The sequence below is a fragment of the Capsicum annuum genome, chromosome 3, assembly GCF_002878395.1.
Source record: "Capsicum annuum cultivar UCD-10X-F1 chromosome 3, UCD10Xv1.1, whole genome shotgun sequence".
Lineage (NCBI taxonomy): Eukaryota > Viridiplantae > Streptophyta > Magnoliopsida > Solanales > Solanaceae > Capsicum > Capsicum annuum.
The window spans coordinates 250002788-250025034 of NC_061113.1; the positions used below are offsets into that span (position 1 = coordinate 250002788).

General features: G+C 34.1%; 2 protein-coding genes across 4 annotated transcripts in view; both read left to right on the forward strand.

Moving 5' to 3' along the window:
• Positions 1-10118: 10118 nt before the first annotated feature.
• LOC107862521 (F-box/kelch-repeat protein At1g74510) lies at positions 10119-13959 on the forward strand. 3 transcript variants are annotated; one of them, XM_016708125.2, is made up of 2 exons: positions 10119-10419; positions 12296-13959. In XM_016708125.2, exon 2 carries the CDS (start codon positions 12343-12345, stop codon positions 13666-13668), a length of 1326 nt encoding a protein of 441 aa, XP_016563611.1. In that variant the 5' UTR covers positions 10119-10419; positions 12296-12342; the 3' UTR covers positions 13669-13959. The 3 variants fall into 3 exon arrangements, with proteins under 3 accessions (XP_016563611.1, XP_047265734.1, XP_047265735.1); XM_047409778.1 differs by lacking the exon at positions 10119-10419 and adding an exon at positions 10569-11759; XM_047409779.1 differs by lacking the exon at positions 10119-10419 and adding an exon at positions 10731-11349.
• Positions 13960-17647: 3688 nt separating this feature from the next.
• Positions 17648-22247, forward strand: part of LOC107862522 (RINT1-like protein MAG2) — a 14968-nt gene continuing 10368 nt past the window's right edge. Inside the window, exons 1-2 of the mRNA XM_016708126.2 lie at positions 17648-18212; positions 18659-18745. Of these exons, the coding sequence (XP_016563612.2) occupies positions 17921-18212; positions 18659-18745 (379 nt within the window). The 5' untranslated portion in view covers positions 17648-17920. The remainder of the gene's footprint in view (positions 18213-18658; positions 18746-22247) is intronic.

Below are 22247 nucleotides of genomic sequence, written 5' to 3' on the forward strand. Positions count from 1 at the left end.
GAGAGAAACGGGAAAAGCCTTTTTATAGAAAAACACGTTTAGTGCCCGTTTGAAATTGTTTATTTCTTAAAATAAGTATTTATTTTGAGAATTTTTTTTTTTTTTTAAAAAAAGAATGTTTGGCAAACTTGCAAAAGTACTTTTAAAAATAAACAGAAACAGTAGAGCAGAAAATTTCTGTTTTTCAAAAAAAGCAGAAACAGAAAATTATTTTTTTATGACAAAAATATCTCTATCACACACACACAAATTCACACACACACACACATATATATATATATTCCTTATTAATTAATTAACATACCTTACAAGTTTGATTGATGTTTGATTTTTAAAATTTTACACTTCCTATTTATGTCATAATTCTTTATGATTTATATATTATTATTTTATTTTTACTCATTTTCTTTAAATAAATTTTAAAATATCACTGATAATGATGACTAAAAAATATATAATTTTTTTATATTTTATTATTAATGATAACAATTGACAGATGAATCACGTTACAAGATTATATTTTGACAGCACATGTAAATTTTTTCTCGAATATTTAATTTTAAATGAATAATTAGAGAAAAGTGACATATTTGTTACAGTATAGTGTGTATTTATAATCTATAATCTATATCTATATCTATATCCATAATATATTAAAAGTGTAAAGCTCCTTAGAAAAGTGAATTGAACTTTTTACTCTTCATTAAATTTTTCAACAATAGACAAAACTGTCATTTACTAATTTTTATATTTAATAATTTAAAATCACTTAAAAATTAAATGTAATAAATTAGTAGTTCTTTATTTAAACTAGGTAAGAAAACCTAATATTTTGATATCTTTTTAATTTTGGTCACAATCAAAAACATAAATGGATTAAATAAATAAATATGTACGAAGTGGACAAACCAAATTAAAGACAAAATAAATTAGAAGTCTTATTTAAGGTAAAATTTGATTATTCAAACAATTATTTGAATAAATCGTAGAAATCTTCATCAAAGGCAAAATAAATTTAAAGCTTTACTGCTGGTCTCATATATTTATGGTACCAAAGCAGTTTTAAACCTAACCATTCTCTTTACTTTAAAAAAAAAATCTTGTAATTTTTATAACTAAAAATAGATTGACTTTAGTTATTTCTTTTATTTTTTAATGAAATAATTTAGAGAAAATGGTCTATTACCCTCCAACCTTTAGTCGAAATTTCAACTACACACTCAACCTTTGAAGTGACCTATTACCTTCCTAAACTTATTTTTACCGAATTTATTACCCCCAGTTGCTGACGTGTCAACGGACGTGACTACACCGCCCATGAGCGCGTCAATTGAGTCCATTTCACTTAAAATTCTTTATTTTTTGGATTGTCACGTTATTATAATTGTCACATCATGTCTTCTTCTTCTTCTCTTTTTCAAAACAAAAATTCAAGTACTCATTAATGGAGTTCTTCATCTTTCTCATCTCCAAATTTTGATTAATGATGTTTTTTGATAATTTGAAAAATGTTATTACCGAAACCAAGAAACACTTGAACTAAGGAAACAATAAGATTTCTCCGATTAATGAATTCTTGAATGAGGAACTCCGATTCAAAAAACTTGCAAAAATTCAAGAACTTCGATTTTCTCTCTTTTTGCTCAAGATCACCATTAATGGCGAGTTCAAATATTTGAATTTCCACAATGCCATATATAATTTCCAACATAACCCACGTATAATTTTCAATCCATTTCTCCAATTTTCTTTATTTTTGCTCAAGATCCGCCATTAATAGCGAGCTCAAAGCTTTAAATTTCCACAATGGGGAAGAATTCGTCATCAATGGGAAAGAATTCGCCATTCGCCATTAATGACGATCTTGAGCAAAAAGAGATGAAAAACTTTGAGGAGCATTTATCCGCCATTAATGGGTTGAAGAAGAACATACGTGTGTGTGTGAGAGGTACATTTACACACTCATTTTCTATTTTTGACCCAAGAAGATGAAATTGGGTTGAAGAAGAAAATGGAGCAAAATGAAAAAGGGGAAGAAAAAAGAAAATAATAATGTTAAATAATTAATTTTTCTAAAGTAAAAAGAAAAAATGGCGTGGCATGATGTGGCAGCGCGTGCATCACACCGCATGCCCAAATGACTGGTTGTCAATTTTCGAGGGGGTAATAATTTCACTTTAAAATAGTTCAGGAGGGTAATAATTTCGATATAAAATAGTTTTGAGGGGTCATAGGACCTCAGCAAAAATATAAGTGTGTAGTTGGAATTTGAGGTAAAGGTTAGGTTTTTTTTTTACTATTTTCTCAATAATTTATAATCTCATAAATAATAAGTTTTATTTTAAATCACAAATTGCAAATATACTATTTAATTTTTTTAGGTCAATTTAAACAATATATTTATACCTATAATCTATATATCTATATAATAATAATAATAATAATAATAATAATAATAATAATAATAATAATATACTAAAGTGGGACCCCCTTATAAAAGTGATTTGAACTTTTTGTCCTTCAATAAAAATATCACAATAGACAAAACTATCATTTACTAATTTTTATATTTAATAATTTAAAATCACTTAAAATTAAATATAATAAATTAGTAGTTTTTTATTTAACCTAGATAAGAAAACCTAATATTTTGGTATCCTTTTAATTTTGGTTTTAATAAACAACATAAATGACTAAACAAACAAATTAAATATGTACGAACTGGACAAACCAAATTAAAGACAAAATAAAATAGAAGTCCTATTTAAGGTGAAATTTGATTATTCAAACAATTATTTGAATAATTGTAGAAATCTTCATCCTAAAGACAAAATAAATTAAAAGTTCTATTTAAGGTGATTTAATTATTCAATCAAGCATCAAGAAAGTTGTAGAAATCTTCATTATTTTTTTCTATATAATTTAACGGTTACGTTCTTGACACTGTGAAGTTGTTTTGATTTTCTTCTTTAACCTGATTGTGTGATTTTTATATGTGTTTTATGGTATTTTGAGATTTCATCCTTCGCTTTTGTTTAAATTAGTTCATATATTATTATTGTCACAATTTATGTTTGTTAAGTTGTAACCTGATTCAAAATAATGCTACGAGACTAAAAAATTTCAAGTAGACTTCGAAGCTTTATTGTATTTAGAAAATAAACTAAAATATTTTTATTTTGATTCATAAGATGCACACAGTTATCTTCAATTTAAATTCATTGTTTTTAAGTGTTGCTTTGATTTTATTTTTTTAAACTTAATTGTGACTTTTTGTGCATATTTTGTTGTATTTTGAGATTTTATACTTAATATTTTTAAAATTTATTTATATTGTTTAATTGTCATAATTTATGTTAATTAGATGGTGACCTGATCTAGAAGAATGTAGCGAGACTGAAATTTTTAAGTAAGATTTGAAACTTTGTTGTGTTCAGAAAATATAATAAAATTTACATTTTTAATTTTTGTTATTATAATTGGTTAGGAGTCGTGATAAAAGTGTTTTACTTTTTGGCATTATATTGATAAATTATTAATATTAAACCTAAATAAATAAAGTGTGAAGGTCCTTAGAAAGAACTTTTTGTGAATCATTAAAAGATTCTACAATAAATAAAATTGGTATTTATTATTTTTTTCAATTTTTTGTTTAATTTTTTAATTTCAATTTATGTTATTATAAATACTTAAAAGTGTTTTATTTTTATCTTTTGAATTATATTAATATATTATTAATCTTAATTATAAATTAATAAAGTTTGAAGGTCCTTAAAACAATAGATAAAATTTTTGTTTACTAATTTTATTCAATTTTTTATTTAATTATTTTATAATATTACTTCTAAAATATGTAGAAAGAATTGTGATAAAATAAAGACTCTTAAACCATGAAAGATTAAGAATTTGTAAAATATATTATATTAAAGGGTAATTAATGTCAATATGAAGTAGTTGATGCGAAAGATTTTTTTGAGACACATTAGACATAAAATAATTAAACTCATAAATAGAAATATAGAATGACAAAATTAGAAGGTAGTTTCTAAGGGCAGCCGATTTCTTTTTCACTTTTAAAGTTGAAACATTGTTGTCTAAGGAATCACTTTGTGGTACAATCAAAATTATGTACATTGTACAACATAAATATGATTATCTAGAATTATTTGGTTAATTAGATCTTAGTATTTATCCATTTTGTTATTTCCTTTTTTTGTAATTATGTGTCTCACACTTCTTTTCTTTTTGAGTCGAGGGTCTATGGAAAACAATATCTCCACCTCACAATATATAAGGTAAAATCTGTGTACATTCTATATTTTTCAAACTTCATTTTAAAATTAAATTGGATGTGTTGTTCTTCTTTATTATGTTCAAATTAAATTCTATATTTTTCAAATTCCATTTTAAAATTAAATTGGATGTGTTGTTCTTCTTTATTATGTTTAAAGTAACGATATTAAATATGATATTTATTTTTATTTTACAAAATATATTTAATTTGCATATTTTATTGATTAACGTTACACATATATTCAACGCATGTACACTTTTATATGTAACTTTTTTGTATTGGTGTGATATATTCGTTGGTTACTTGAAGAATTATTGTACTTTTTGTTATTAAGGATAATCTTAGATCTAATAATGAATTAGTTATTTTCAAAAACTGAAATTTGCATCTGCTGCAAGCTTCATTTTTAATACACATAAGTTAGATAATTTTTCTTTTAAGTCACGTATTATATTAAAATATTATTATTTTAATTTTATATCTTACGAAATGAACGTCGGCAGCCAATTTAGTTACTCATGTAAACAAATTAGGTAATAAGCTTGCATATGATAGTGATCGAAAAACTTAAAGGAATTTAAAGAGTACGTCAATCACCTTCAATCTTACATTAAATGAATTTTATTTTATATTAAAAAATATTTGGATTCTTTATTATAGTTAAATCCCTAATTAAAATGTTGATTGGCGTTTTTTCTAAAAAAAAATTATTTACTCGACATAAGTACACGCGCAAAACGCGTACACTAAACTAGTATATATGAATATCAACAACAACAACAAACCTAGTGTATTCCCACAAAGTGGGGGCTGGGGAGGGTAAGATGTACACAGACCATACCGCTACCTCCGAAGAAGTAAAAAGGTTGTTTCCGATAAACCCCCGGCTCAAGCTAAAGGATAGTAACAAGTGGATGACATAATAAAATAAGGAATAAGAAATAGTAAATTGGAAATCAGAGAAATATGAAATACGCGAAAATAAGAGCGACACAAAAAAAAAATAGGGACTAAGACATAAGATATAGGGGCCCCTAACTAGTCGTACCATGCACACACAAACCAAGGACACCTATGTACAAGCCTCGGATTACTAACTCGACTACACCATAACACTCCGGACTGCAAGCTACAACCCACACACTCCCATTAGCCTTCTATCCTTATTCGTGACATCCACACCTTCCTATCTAGGGTCATGTCCTCAGTCAACTGGAGTTGCTCCATATCATGTCTAATCACCTCCCTCCAGTATTTCTTCGGCCTACCGCTACTACTCCTGAAACCATCCATAGCTAGCCTTTCACATCTCCGGACTGAGGCAGCCGCGCCCCTCCTCATCACATGCCCGAACCATCTCAGTCTTCCTTCCCGTATCTTGTCATCTACCAAAGTTACCCCCACATTCTCCCAGATAATCTCATTCCTAACTTTATCCCCTCTAGTAAGCCCACACATCCAACGCAACATTCTTATTTTCGCCGCCTTCAATTTTTAGATGTGAGAGTGCTTGACTGGCCAACACTCTGCCCCATACAACATGGCCGGTCGGACTGCCACTCTATAGAATCTGCCTTTAAGCTTAAGGGGCACCTTTTTATCACACAACACTCCCGAGGCGAGCCTACACTCCATCCAACCTGCTCCAATACGTTTAGAGACATCTTCATCTATTTCACCATTCCTCTGAATTGTAGACCTGAAATACTTAAAATTGTCCGTCTTACAGACATCCTGGGAGTACAACCTCACCACTATTTCATCCTCCTACCTCAAGTCACCAAACTTGCATTCCAAATACTCCGTCTTGGACCTACTCAATCTAAACCCCTTGAACTCAAGGGTTTGCCTCCAAACCTCCAATTTGTCATATACACCTCCTTGCGTCTCATAAATTAGCACTACATCATCCGCAAATAACATACACCAAGGCACCTCGCCTTGAATGCTCTGCGTCAACACGTCTATCACCAATGCAAATAAGAACAGACTAAGAGTCGATACTTGGTGCAACCCTATCTCTACCGAAAAATGCTTCGAGTCTCCTCCCGCCGTCCTCACACGGGTCCTCCCTCCATCGTACATGTCCTTAATAGCTCTGATGTACACCACCGGAATCCCTCTCACCTTCAAGCATCTCCAAAGAATCTCCCTCGAGACTTTATCATACCCTTTTCTAGGTCGATGAACGCCATATGCAAATAACTCTTCCTTTCTCTATACTGCCCACCAATCACCTCATCAGGTGGATTGCCTCTGTCGTCGAACGACCAAGCATAAATCCAAACTGATTCACTGAAACGGACACGACCTTCCTCAACCTCCGCTCAACCACTCTCTCTCAAATCCTTATAGTGTGACTCGACGTCTTAATACCTCTATAGTTGTTGCAACTCTCAATGTCACCCTTGTTTTTATACAGTGGAATCAATGTACTCCATCTCCAAGCCTCAGGCATTTTCGTAGTCTTGAAAATACCGTTAAACAAAATAGTCAACCACCTTAAACCTACCTCACCAGCATACTTCCAAAAATCCACCGGGATCTCGTCAGGCCCCGTCGCCCACCCCTCCGCATCCTACGAATAGCCTCTCTGACCTCCTCAACCTTAAAACGCCGACAGTAACTGAAATCATGGCTCTCCTCCGAGTGAGCTAGCTCCCCTAACTCAATGCCTCTATCCCCCTCCTCGTTCAAAAGTTTATGAAAGTATTTCTGCCATCTCTTCTTAATGTGAACACCCTTCACCAAAACACTGTCATCCTCTCACTTGATGCACTTCACTTGATCGAGGTCACGACCCTTTCGCTCCCTAGCCTTATCAAGCCTATACAACCTCTTTTTCCCATCTTTATTCTCTAACCCCGCATACAAGCTCTCGAACGCTGCCGACTTAGCAACCGTAATTGCTAACTTAGCCTCCTTTCTTCCTACTTTGTAGACCTCCCTATTCAACCGCTTCTCTTCTTTATCTTTACTCTCAATCAACTTAACATACACCTCATTCTTAAACTCTACTTTCTTCTTAACTTCTTCATTCCACCACCAGTCCCCCTTATGACGTCCTGACCGACCCCTCGATACACCCAACACTTCTCTAGCAGTCTCCATGATGCAGTTGACAGCCTTATCCCATATAGTATCCACGTCCTCCCTGCACACCCATAATCCCGCCATCTTTTCCCCTATCTCCAAAACAATAACCGACGTCAAGCCCCTCCACTTAATTCTAGGACGACACTCCCCGGCCCTTCTCTTCTTGCACTTTTTGATAGACAAGTCCAACACTAGAAGCCTGTGCTGGGTCGAAAGATGCTCACTCGGAATGACTTTATCTAAGCAGCAGAAAGTCAATCTGGGTCTTGGCTATCGCGCTTCGAAAGGTAATTAGGTGATCCTCCTTCTTCGAAAAACTCGAATTCACTACAACTAGCCCAAAGGCCCTCGCAAAATCCAACATAGCAGCTCCATCACCGTTTCTGTCACTGAAACCATAACCTCCATTTACATCGCTATAACCTCCCGATAAGACCCCAATACGGCCATTGAAGTCCTCTGCTATGGCAATCTTCTCTGAGCTAGGCACGCTTCTCACCACTTCGTCCAAGTCCTCCCAAAAATTCGTTTTTGCCTCCTCATCTAAGCCCACCTGCGGCGCATACACACTATACAGGTGCAATGAAAACCCCTAAAGACCACCTTAATCTTCATCAGCCTATCACTGATCCTCTTAACCTCCACCATCTGCCCTCTAAGCTCCTCATCCACTAAGATACCCACTCCGTTCCGACGCCTATCACTCCCTGAGTACTACAGCTTGTACCCATCCATATCCCTAGCCTTAGATCCCACCCGCTTAGTCTCTTACGCACACGCAATATTAATATTTCTTTTCTTAAGAATTTTCACCAGCTCTACGGACTTACCCTGAAGGGTCCCAATATTCAAGGACCCTACCCTCAACCTATCCTCTCTTGTCTCTCGCCCACCTCTAACACCCTTCACCGAACCCGCCCTAACGCCCGACCTATACCCCACACCTACCCCATTCCTTCCCTTCTCACCCCCTCCCAAAACAGTCCCCACCCCCCACCCTCTCAGACTTGACCCTAATCCACCATTGATCCCTCCAGCCACCACTCAAAACCTAAATAAAGCCCCAAACCAACGCACAAAATGAACAAAGCAACGGTACAAAAACAGTAAAGGAAGGCACACACAAAGCGCACTGATCCTCTAAGTAGCTAGAACAAACACACAACAAATAGAAAATAAGAAACAGAAACAAGAAACAGAAACAAAAGCTAGGAACAGAAATAAAATAATATAGAAAACCAAACTATATGTAATGACTATATATTAAAGTTAAGATGTGAAAGTTTAGATGTCACCGGTGCTCCTGCGTGCTGCGGTTTCTGGTAATTACGTGTTAAAACTGGTAGTCGGAATAGTATATATGAATATGGTGACTGATTATTTGTAGTAAATTTTGACACAATAAAAATATATTAAAAAAAGATTCTAGTAATAAAAGTCTATTGATAGATGTCCTTTTTGATCATTTGTCTCAAAAAACACTTCTTGAAAAAGATTATTCAAACACAATTTAATTATCAAAAATACTTTTCAAATAAATTTATCAAATACAAACTTTAAAAAAAAAAAAACTTTTTTGAAAAGTCATTTTATAAAAGTGCTTATCAAATAAGCAGTTTTGTAACAATAATTCCAAACGGGGTCCTGTGGAAAAAGGCAAAGAGCGTTACGCATGCGAACAAAATTTACACGTGCCACAAACGTCCGTTGTCACTTTCTCGCTCCGCCGTTTCTGGTCCCAACCACCGCCACCACCTCTTTTCCGTTAAAGGTCGAATCATTCTTGTTTTTATTAGTATTAGTTCATAATTACATAATAGTACATAATATTATATTAAAATTGTTATTACCTGATTAAGAAATCACAAATTTAAATCGTGATAATGTTTTTTGCAAAAATATTAAGTAAGAGCGCAGGACGGCTCAAGTGCATTAAAGATCCAAGGCGAAAATTAAATAAAGATCTTAAATTTTTACGTAAAAATTAACCTTTTTTTTTTTTATAAAGTTTGTTGCGTTCAATCTTTTTTTGTGACATAGTATTTTAGATAAATCAAATTTATTCGAATTATTCCTTTTTATATAAAAAATTTACTTTTCTACAAATAATATTTAAATCCTTTAGAAAAATCTATAATTTATTATTACTAAAAAATAAAATGAGATCCCTTAAATTCGAAGCCTAAGACGGTCGCGTTTTTTCAATAAGGATAGAGCTGTCCTTGAGCGTACGCAATAGGTGCTTAATATTTGCCTTTTCTTAAAGCCTGGATATAGTGGGAGGTTTTGAATTCATGCTAAATGAAAATATTTACTTACAAAAATGCTGGATAAAATTTCATATAATTGTGTGGTTTAGTAATTTAAGTGCATTCAGGCTGCCCATTGTATTGTTATTACTACATGCACTTTTTTTTAATTATCACATTTTATTTTTTGAGAGCTAATTTAATTAATTTTTAAAATTAAATTAAATTAATTTAATATTAATATTTGAATGTTTAAAAACGGGAGTATACAAAAGTAATATACTCCTGAGTTACAATTTTCTCATATGAATATAATGAGAAAATATATTTTAAAATAATAATTAAAATTGATATAATTTGATTCTAAAAAAAAATATTATGATAAATAAAAAGAAATGCCGAGTAAAAATGAATGAAGTAATAATAATATAATAATAAAAATAATATCAGCTATTGCTATTATTTATTAATAATCAATCCAGCAGCAGCAATTATCAATCCCTCTTCCTTTCTAACTTCACAGTCTCTCTCTCTCTCAGACATGTTTTGAATAAAAGAGAGAGAGAAAGAGAACAGCTGTCTGTGTGTGAGATTGGAAGTGGAAAGGGGCCTTAAAAATGTATATAGACAAACAAACCTAAAACCAACAACACTCATCCACTGAAACTTAGATAAATACAAGTGCTCTCTAACCTCCTTTAACATTTATTGTTACTTTCATTCATGCCTTTCTAACCAATTCATTCACTCCTCTCCACCCTTCCTTTTCCATAAAAATCTGTAAGTTCCTTTATCTTCACTTTCCATTATTAGTATCATGTTGAATTTTCTGTGCTCTGATTTTTGATGTTTTATCTGTCAGTTTTTTCATTTGTGATTGTTAAAATGTTCCACTTGATATGACCCTTGAAAAAGCAGAAATTCGGGTGATTCTATATGATTGCTATTAGGTCTATTTGGTGTTTTCTAGGTAGAATCATTTGTTGTTTTTTTTTTTTCTTTTTTCAATTGAGTAAGATGATTTTTTTTAATTTTTTTTTCTGTTGTAACTGTGAAACTTTCTATCAGGATAAGGATAATTTGCCTCAAGTAATTTATCTTGGAGTTAAAAGATTCGTCATCTATAGATATGACACAGGGAAGACAAATTTTTTTACCACAAAGTTATTGGTACCTGTTGTTGGTGTGAGGTGACGGTGTGTTAAAATTAGTCTATTCAAGAAAAAAAAAGAATTAACTTGCTGATGCCACTTTTAAACCCTTCTTTGTTTGAGATTTCAAGTTAAATTTATTAAAAAATCTAGTTTTCTTTTCGAAAGTGAAGGGGAAAAAGTGCTCAGGTTATCAGCTGTTTAATTCAAATTTACGGACGATATAATCATTGTTCACAACTTTCAAAGTAAGGATTTTTTTAGTAATTTTGTGTTCTAAAGATTGTTGCTTTCTTGGTGATTCTTTAAAATTGATTGGAGGCAGCAGGAGGATTTTTTTAAAGTAATTTTGTGTTCTAAAAATTGTTGCTTTATTGATGATTCTTTAAAATTGTTTGGAGGCAGCAGGGGGATTTTTTTAAGTAATTTTGTGTTCTAAAAATTGTTGCTTTATTGATGATTCTTTAAAATTGTTTGGAGGCAGCAGGTGGCTAATCAATTGGCTTGAATAGTTTACTTGCAACTTGCAAGAAAATCAAATGAAGTTTATCATTTATTTGTAAGTTGTGAGAACTTTCAAGTACTTGCACAAACTGCAAAGTGGGAAGTGATTAGCTAGAGAAAGTTTTAATTCATAAAATTATGTTGATAAAGACATCATCTTTTCTGTGTTATGTGCTTGCATTGTGAATTGTTGAGTTAAATACTTCTGAGTCATGGAGGATATATGTTGCCTGAATCCAAACTGTGGACAATCCAATGCGTGAAGTAGTTGTTACATTGAGGAAAAAAAGAGGAAAATGAGGAGGAGGACAAAAATTAATTGGTTTTGTTTGGTGAGGATATAATTGCCAAAGTAGCGAAAGGATTCCCATGGAAGCATCTTGCGTCACATGTTTGGAAACATTTCCCATAAAAAACTGGTTGTAGCGATTACAAGTGTTTGCACAACAAGAGAACTTGTGAAAGGTGGTTATGCTTTTTTGTTCTTTCTTTCCTAATGAATCCAAACTTGTCAATGGTGGTAATCCTTTTACCCTTTTCTCTTCCCACAGAATCCCCTTAATTACATGTCCTGAAGGAGTAAAAACCTGCTGTTTCTCTGCCCTTCCTTTTTGTAGTATCATTCCTTTCAGTTATACTTAAAATTTTAGATGACCAGTACTCCAATAGCGATGTTTTAGCTCATTAAAAATTGTTTACGCTTAACAATTTTGTGTCTGACTTTCACCTGTCTTTGTAAGAAGGACCATAAATCTTTTGATTTGACCTCCATGCTTTTATGTTGAACTCTTTTTATAGATCTGTAGGAATACTATATGTTTGCTTTGTCTGGCACTTGGAGACAGCAAAGCTTACTGTTGTGTTAGTTAACGTTTGCACTCTGTTGAAGATGATGTTCTTGTAGATGTGGTATTCTTACTGGAATATCTATAAAATTAAAATTCTGATCTGATTATTTGGCATGATTTCTTAAGGACATGTTATTGGCTTTGCTTTTGTAGGTTAGGTGTGATTTTCTGACCAGTAACCACTGTGCATATCAAGCATCATGTTGGAGGGATCGAATCATGTTTCAAGGGATTTGCCTTGCGTGTGCGAGCAAGCGAGCAAATGGATATACTATGCTTTCCATGTCATTGAACAGTCGAAGGGAAAGCGCCCTTTGGAGGATGTAGCAGACATTGGTTGGAGAAAGTCATCCAAGCTGCTTGATGCCCAAGAGAAGGAGGAAGCTGCGAGGTGCCTTCATAATCTTTCACTCTGTCAAGAGGAACACTCAGATAAGCAGCATGATAGTGGCACTCGCTCTGATTCAAGCTCTTTAATCCACCAAATTGGGCGAGACCTTTCAGTAAATTGCCTGGTTCGTTGCTCAAGGTCAGATTATGGGTCAATTGCTTCTTTGAACCGGAGCTTTAGGTCTTTAATTCAGAGTGGAGAACTGTATAAGCTCAGGAGACAGATGGGTATTGTAGAACATTGGGTTTATTTCTCGTGCAACCTTCTTGAGTGGGAAGCTTTTGATCCCATTCGCTGTAGGTGGATGCATTTGCCAGCAATGACATCAAATAATTGCTTCATGTGTTCTGACAAGGAATCGCTGGCGGTTGGTACTGAACTTCTTGTCTTTGGAAAGGAAATTGAGTCCCATGTTATCTACAAATACAGCATCGTGACCAACTCATGGTCATCTGGGATGAAGACAAATACACCTAGGTGCCTCTTCGGCTCTGGAAGTCTTGGGGAAATTGCAATCGTAGCAGGCGGTTGTGACTCAAGGGGCAATGTACTAAGCTCTGCAGAGCTTTATAATTCTGAAACAGGAACATGGGAGGCTCTGCCGAGCATGCATGAACCAAGAAAATTGTGTTCTGGAGTATTCATGGATGGGAAGTTCTATATAATTGGTGGGGTTGGTGTTGGCAATTCAAATGTACTTACTTGTGGCGAAGTGTATGATTTCAAAGCAAGGTCTTGGGCTCTGGTACCTGATATGTTCCCAGCACGTAACAGAGGAGCTGGAGCTAATGATGCTCCTGCAATAGCTCAGGCACCTCCACTCTTAGCAGTTGTAAAGAATGAGTTATATGCTGCTTATTATGCTGAAAATGAAGTTTGGAAGTATGATAAGAGAAGAAACTTATGGATTACTATAGGAAGATTGCCCGAGCAGGCGACCTCTATGAATGGTTGGGGGCTAGCATTTAGGGCATGTGGAGATCAGCTCATAGTTATTGGAGGACCTAGGTCATTAAATGGGCGATTCATTGAGATTAATTCTTGGGAACCTACAGAAGGCGAACCAAATTGGAATTTGTTGGGGAGAAAACATTCAGGAAGTTTTGTCTATAATTGTGCAGTGATGGGTTGCTAAGGTGTCTTAGTTTGGATAGGAGGACCGAAATCTGTATGATCTCCTCTCTGCATTTAGATTCTCAAACTCACTTGCTTACGTTTGATCTTTTGCTGCCAATTTGTATCTTTGTCAATTGGTTAACGTGAAAAATTCATGATGTGTAGAAGTGACATACAGCAATAAGTTGAAACAGAGGTAAGGTTCTAGTTTGCCATGAAGATTTGAAAAATAGGACTGAAAACATAAGCGGAACAGCGTTGTAAATTGATAATTTAAATTTCATTTATATTTTAGTTTTTCGTTCTTCCATGAAACTGTTCGTTTGTGCTTATGCATTGTATTTTCTCCGTCTTTCCAGCATTTTATGCATGCAATATAATGTTTTTTGGGTAGAGGTGTCTATCATGTATTCTTATTAGTTACTTAGTCTCATGCTGCCCGCGAAATGCCACAGTGTTTTTTCACTTCTGTCCCAAAAAGGTATCCCTACGAATGGCGCTGTTGTTGATGGGTATTTATATGCTATAATGTCACATGAACCTTTGATTTCTGTCCCGCTTTCATGGTAGAGGTGTCTATCATGTATTTTCTGTGCTACTATAGTAGGTCGAGTATTTCTGTGGTTCTCTTTCTTTATCAATAGATGACAGCATCGAAAGCACAAGATAGTATTTCCTCATTTGTCCAAGTTTTGGTGGACAAGCACTTGCATTGGTGGGATGATGGTAGATATCATATATATTTTGTTATATTAGACGAGATGTGTGCAGGCTAACTCGAACACCATATTTGTTTGGAAAGAACAATCTCTGCAAAATCACGTCCTCTATAATCCTGAAGACTGTGAAGCATGGTGGGTACAGATTTTTGTCGTTCAAAGTACCATTCTGTTAACTATCAGAGATCCCATTTTGTTTGTTAGAGTACCTTTTATTTTGGGGGTCTCCCACAGTAGGTGTCCCTACCCATTTTAACTTTTTTTTCCAAGCAGGGTAAGGTTGAAAATCTTTGTGCAGTCAGTTCCAACAGTGACGCTGGGAAAGTTTTCAGAAACAGGCCTACAATAATGTGTGCAACTTTAACACTGCGCTTGGATTCATGGACGAATTCTGGAAAATTCAAAATTTTTGCTTTACGCTGAGAGGTCGTTTGGTACACTGGATGAGATAAGTAAGGATATCTGGGATATTCCATGGAATTATTTTATCCTTCCCTTCACATGGGATAGTAATCCCACCATTTTAGTACAAATGGTGGGATAAAATTGTTCAGAAATTAAGTAATACTTTATATCAAACATGGGATGAAGTTAATCTCAAATTTTATTGCGGAATTATTTTTTTATCCGTCCTACCAAACGACCCCTAAATGTCCTACTACTTCTAAGGGATTATCAATAGAGATAATCAAATGTCACTAGTGTCGGTTCTTGCATATCATTCCAAGTCATAGTAGATTTTCTACCATTGACCAGAATTCACTAAACTAAACCAAATAAAAGAAAAGGAAATTTAATATGAAGTGTTAGCTTTACCTAAAGCAAATATCGAGATCCAAAACAATTTCTTTTTATGTTATGTTTGTTAAAAAAGAAGTGGGCAACGCTAAAAAAAAAATAGCAATAAACAGGAAAAAAATATGAGTGAAAAATTATGAAAATGAGAAATATGAGGCAAGACTCGATTTAGATAGTCAATAAGCCACTAGACTGCTCGCTATGCTATTCATGGGTTTGAAAAAGGTCAAAAGATCAAATCACAAAGTCTATTATACATGATTTTATTTTACATTTTTGCAAGATGTTATTTTAATGTTTCATCAAAAATAAAAGAATATCATAGTGAGAGGAATGCAAGAAAATATTTCGCTGTTACATGAAAATAGAAGAATATCATAGTGCAAAGAAGTGACATCGAAAGATATGACATCCCATTTTCAATATCGCAATGGCTTTTCTCGCAGCTTTCTTCTATGCGTACATTATATATGCAAGTTCCCTTTTATTTTTGATAATACTTTTATATATTGAAGTATTACTCTCTCCCTTTAAAAAAGAATGATCTAATGTGAATTGACACGAAATTTAATAAAATAAAGAAGATTTTTGAATCTTCTAATTTTAAATTAAAGATATGCTAAATATACCAAAAAATCCTTCAATCTTGTGATCTTAAACATATCATGAAAAAAGTTAAAATTAAATAGTTGCAAAAAAAAAAAGGAAAGGGGTAATGCTTTTTTAAACAAACTAAAAGAAAAACAGATCATTCTTTTTAAAACGGATGGAGTAGTATATAATTTTATACCATACGGCAAGGAAAATAGACTACAATCTATTTGGATGGACTTTATATTTTTCGTTTTGGGAAAAGATTCAAATATTTTAAGTTTGACATAGATAAACCAAACTTATAACGAATGAAACAGATAGCCATTTTCAATAGTTCATATTTGAGCCTTTGCCCTTTTGTTTTTTTAGCTTAAAATAAATTTAATTTTTTTTTTTATAAATTTTAATCAAACACTATTTTATAGTACCTAAAATTTATTTCGACTTCAAAATTATTTTAACTAAGGCAGTCCAATCAAGCAAGGATTATTCTTTTTTCGAAAAAGGTATAAATATACCCTTGAACTTTGATAAATGGTATATATATACCCTCCGTTATACTTTAGGTACAAATATACTCCCGCCGTTAATGATTTGGTACATATATATCCTTCTCATTAACGGCGTGCCACGTGTCGCGATCCTAATAATTTATCCATTTTATTTACGAAAAAGGTACAAATATATCCCCGAACTATGATAAATGATACATATATACCCCAGTTATACTTTAGGTACAAATATACCCCTACTGTTAATGATTTGGTACATATATACCTTCTCATTAACGGCGTGCCACGTGTCGCGATCCTAGCAATTTATTCATTTTTATTTATTTTATTCCCAAATAATTAATCCATCCTAACTGATCCAAATTGAAGCTTCACGCGTGTACGCCTAAAGCTTCTAAGAGCTGCAGAAGCAAACAGGGCAACAAATGCTGCCAAAATATTTATGCGAGAAAATTCTTACTTCATGATGACTCTTGGAGGTTATAACGTAGTAAGAAATCAGATTCTGGTGAGGTTAAATTGAATGTGTCAATTTTTTTTCTCTGTAAACTATTCTGTATGTCAATATATTCATACTCATGCATATTAATCTTTCATTCTTCTTGATGCATACTTCAAAACTCATCACAATTTGCAGATTATATTAGTTGACTTTGTGCGAGAGTATATGCCAAAGACTTCAGGTGTAATTGAACTTCAAGATTCTAATGAAAAAAAGTAGAATGTCCGTTGCATCAGGAGGAAAATGCGGATGACTTTATGCAAAGAATGGTCGAAATTTATTAGGGATATCAGTTTAGTGGTAAGATACGCATTTGTAGGGTTAAAATGCCTTCAGATTTGGTTCGTCGCTGCCATTTGCATCAATCCGCCGTTCAATTTTGAGGCTCAGAAGCTTTTGGCATAAACGCGTCTCTTAGAAGCTTCAATTTGGATCGGGTCGGGTTGGAATGTAATGGGTCGGGTAGTGGATTTTTAATTATAGTGGATTAATTATTGGAGGGTAAGATAAATAAAAATGGGTAAATGGCTAGGATCATGACACGTGGCATGCCGTTAGTTAAGAGGGCCCATATGTACCAAATCATTAACGGTAGGGGTATATTTGTATCCAAAGTATGACGAAGGGTATATATGTACCATTTATCAAAGTTCAGGCGTATATTTGTACCTTTTCAGTATAAAAATGGGTAAATGGCTAGGATCGTGACACGTGACATGCTGTTAGTTAGGACGGTATATTTGTACCAAATTATTAACAGCAGGAGTGTATTTGTACTAAAAGTATGACGAACGATATATATGTATCATTTATCAAAGTTTTTTTTTTTGTTTAGAACAAATATAATGACGAAGTTGCCCTTATGTTAAATTCCCATTTCAGCGGCCAAATCAGAATTAATTAATTCCGCAAAAAGTCAAAACCAAAACCCTCTCCGATCCACCGAAATAATCAGCAAAGCATCTTCTTCCCTAGCTGTGTTCCAGTTGACTTCAACTTTTTTGGTTATAGGGGCTTGCCTGTTGGTGCTGTTTCACATTTCAATTCCATGTATTCCAAGTCTCAAAGCCGTTAACTGCACTGCACTTTACATTGCAATTTTGATTCCTTTTTTTTAATTAATTATACATCCGAATGCATTAATAAATGGATCAGAAAATTCGAAATTTACCTCCGCCATCATCTCTCTCCGCCTCCGTCGTTTCTTTCCTAAACGCGAAGATTAATGCGAAAGAAGACCTTGAACAGGCTCCGGTTCTTCTTTCGGAGCTCCGAAATCAGTGTCATGTACTCGATCAAAACCTTTCGGATCTCAATGCACAGCTCCGGAACTATTTGATCAATCACGATTCCCGTTCGGAGAAAACTGGTGCTCTTCTCAGTGATATTGATGCCAAATTAGGAGATCTTCACTTAGCTTCTTGCTCTTCTTCATCAGGTACACCTGCCATTTTTTTATTTATAACTGTAGTGTTGGGACCAGACAGATGAGAAGAAATCAACTACTCCCTCTATTCCTTTTTAATTGCTCCCTTTTCATTTTTAGGGTCGAACACTATAAATTTTGACAAACATTTTAAGTTGCATTTCTTAATCAAATTGGAAAAAGGAAAATTGTAATTTATACTACTTTTCGTGTAGTTTTTGAACATCTAAGTTTCAGTTTTAGAAAATCAAATTAATCTAATCTAATTTTGCGTTGAAACTAGTCAAATTGACTCATGGAAAACAAGGGGAGCAATTAAAAAGGAATGGAGGGAGTAATGTTTTTGTCTCTGTTGGAATTTGAACCTGATATCTCATAGACTTGCCAATTTGTTATTTATTGCTTTACTTTTATGTGCAATTTCAAAAAAAATATATAATTGTCCTTTGTTTGCCTAGATGGAGGATCAGGGAAGGTACTGGGACAGGAGCTACCGGCATTGGCTAAGGAGGTTGCCAGGGTTAACACTGTGCGAATGTATGCAGGTGAGTTCACATTTGAAAATCTGTTGAACTTTTCTGATCTCTATGTTTTCTTATGGATTGAATTTCTCACTTTGTCCCTAACACATAATCTGAAATGCATTGAGTAAGTAAATTCAGAGTTCAACAAGGAAGAAATATGTTTCATTGTGAATCTATTGGGGAATGAAACAGTAGCCTTTAGGTACATTGCGAAGAGATATCAGATATCAGTTTTGTTCTTGTATCTAGCTAGTTTAACGTTGACAAATTCTGCCACATTATTGGACGACTGATTCAAGACCTTGTTGCAATCTTGTATATCTAGGCTATGAGAGACCAAGCTAGCTTGTTTTACCAACTCTAGATATTATAGCCATGACAAGACATTGAGACACATTTATGATAGCTGAGTATCTAAGTGTCTGGTGGATCCAGAGGAAGGAAATCTCGGTTAGTAGCTTTAGTTATTGGGATACAAAACCGTAGCTGCTATCTTACTTTACGTGTATTAGCGACTGGACACCAACTTTTTTGATTCTGAAGGAAAATACTAAGATAGGGTATATTTAATTTAGGTTGCTCATTTAGTTTTGCAGAATATTAGGTGTTAGGATTACTTATATTCAAAAGGTTATGGTTAGTAGATGTAGCTGTCTTGATCTCTTAAAGAACTTGATGATTTGATGCACATGAATTAATTCAGTTGCTCATTGACATATGAAGATGAAGACTTGGATAAAGTACCAAAGAAGAAGCCGTGGTAAAAATATTGGTACAGTACACTAGCTTGCAGAAGCAATGTCTTTTCGCTGGATTAAGTGCTATATTTAGTGCTTAGGTAGCAGGGACAATTAGACATTCTAGGCTACCACTATTTGATATGCAGCGTTGAAAATCTACGAAGAAGCTATTTTCTCATGTTTGTTTTTAGTTTCAATAGTTCTTCCTAAAGGAGATATAGCAGCGGTTCTTTGGAATATTTGAGTTTTTTCCTTCTAAACTTGGAGAGTTTTCTGCTGTCGGAATAGAGATTTTGATTAGAAGGTAACATTCTGCAGACGAGGTCATTTCTTATCGAGTTTCTATGAATAGCAAAGATCACCATCAGTATGAAATAGAGGGCTTCTTCAGCTTTTTACTTTATTTTAAACTAGAAAAAGGTAATGAGGCATCTTCAAGCTTAGCACGTATCTTTTTCGGTCTATTAAGTTTTGTTGGTATCCGAAATCTAACAATATTTAGAAAATCTCGTCCATTTAAACTCTGGTGCAATCGATGTACAATGTCTTTGAGCTTGACATAAATATAGTGGTACTTTGAACAAGTAAGAGTTTCTTGCGGACTCAATGAATATTGTGACCCAGTTGCTATATGTGCCAACAAGAAGATATTTTCTCATTTTTATTTCACATTTCAAGATGGTTTCCTAAATGATACGGGAATGACAATGGAAACACGAAATCACACTCCAAATCAGTCCACTAATCTTAAGGATTTGAGGACCAAGATGGAGACCACACTCGGATTCGCTACCAACAACAAGAATACAAGATACAAGGGTGTATTTCAACACCAAAACAGCTATAAAACGTGATGAACAATATCAACAACAATAACACAAGCTTCGGATTCAATAAATGACCCAAAACAGTCCACTACACAAGGTAACAACAACACAAGTAAAAGATAGATAGTGAGACCAAGATTATTACAAGATTAAGAACTAAAGAGTGTATTAAACTCAAAAACCCCTAATGAATGTAATAATCAAAACTACACGCTTACGGTGACCGCCAAGGGAATCAACTCACCTCAAGATCCACCGTTTTCAAGCAAAGAACAATGTTAGCTTTTCCAAGCCCTATACTAGAACTACACTAAGTTGGTCTACTCTCAAGAGAGAGGATTTTAAGTGTTTCAATATTTTATCTTTCATAAACTAATGAAAATAAGACTAAAGGAGCCTATTTATAATCTATTACAAAATGAACACAAAATGACTCTAATGCCCTTAATGAGGAGGGATGGTCATGGAGTGTCTCTTGGACAAAGATTAGTGACCAAAATGCCCTTAATAAAGGGAACCAAAACCGTGAACCAACAAAGGTGGTTAAGTCTTCAATTCTCCAAGCAATCTTCCACACTCGGGTTTGATCAATGGTAGGCTCAAAACGTCCCCTCCAAGTATAATCCCGTGCCCTCCATGCGACCAAAGCTTGATTCTTCACATAGTAACTTTGAATGATGTCGGCGAAAGCTAAGGTTGCCATTATTCTCGTATCATCCTCCCCTTCTTGAAAAAGATTTGACCTCGAATCCAAACCTTGCAAAAACGGAGAGAGGGAAAACAAATACAAACTCCTCATGGCATGAGGGTTAGGGTTAGCACAATAAATCATCTCAACATGCCAAGGTTGCACATATTTGTAATATAACCAAGGATTCTTTGAATTAAATATTAAAAGCCCAATAAAAGGTGCACAAAGGATTTGGTTATGGGAATTACCAAGAGATAAAGAAACTACATAGGTCCCAATGGCATCAAATAATCCACAAGGTAGAACTTCCTTCATCTTATAAGCCATAAGACACCATTGCTTCTTTATCTCGTCAAAAGACAACACCAAGGGGGGTGTTTCGATTGTTTCTAAAGTCCATAAAATCCATATAGCATTATCACACACACACATGGACAGACCAACAAACTTCCTACCTCGACATAAAACAAATCCAAAACTAGCATGGACATCATCATAGGCAAAGAGGTAGTATAGGAAAGAATCACGTGCAAAGGAATTCACAGGTGAAGAATAAGCAGTTAAACACATACACATTCTTTCCTTCAAACAACTAGACAACTTGGCATCCACAAGTTGAAATTCATGTAATTTAGGCACAAGTGTGTCAAACAAGGATGGACATTTAGGAACGTTACCCCAAGGAGTCAATGACACCTTTGCCCTCGGGTTTTCAAGGACTACACATTCCTTACCCTTAAGAGTCCTCTCATCTTTCAAAAAGAGATTTCCATCTTTAGGAGGAATGTTGTCACACCATAGTGGATTAGCATATCGGCTCTAGCTTCCAAAGCAAGCTATACCATCATTTTCACCACTAGGTTCATTAGGAGTGTTTATATCATCTTCAAACAAGACATTATACCTAAAGAGAGCATGATCTATCCCACGGGCAGATTTGGAACAAGTAAGTTCACTCTCTAAAAGTTCATTATCAAGTTTTTAAGATGTCTTAAGCACATGATTATCTCTATGATCCAAGCAAGTATTAGAGTCAAAGGGTAAGCTCACGGGTTCACTCCTATTCCTTTGATCAACATTTTCAACATCATCACACACTTGAGGTTCATTAATCACATCATACACGTCCTCAAGTGGTGGGCTATTTTCACACATAAGTTGATCAACACAAATTTCACAAGATAATGTACTTTCATTCAACACAATGGTTTCAACACTAGGTGGACATAAATCAATCTTACAAGAAGAGTCAATTCGGTCATCAA

Bases quoted from the DNA above. Each gene is read 5' to 3' on its own strand.
- LOC107862521 (XM_016708125.2), top strand. From the start codon at position 12,343: ATGTTGGAGGGATCGAATCATGTTTCAAGGGATTTGCCTTGCGTGTGC.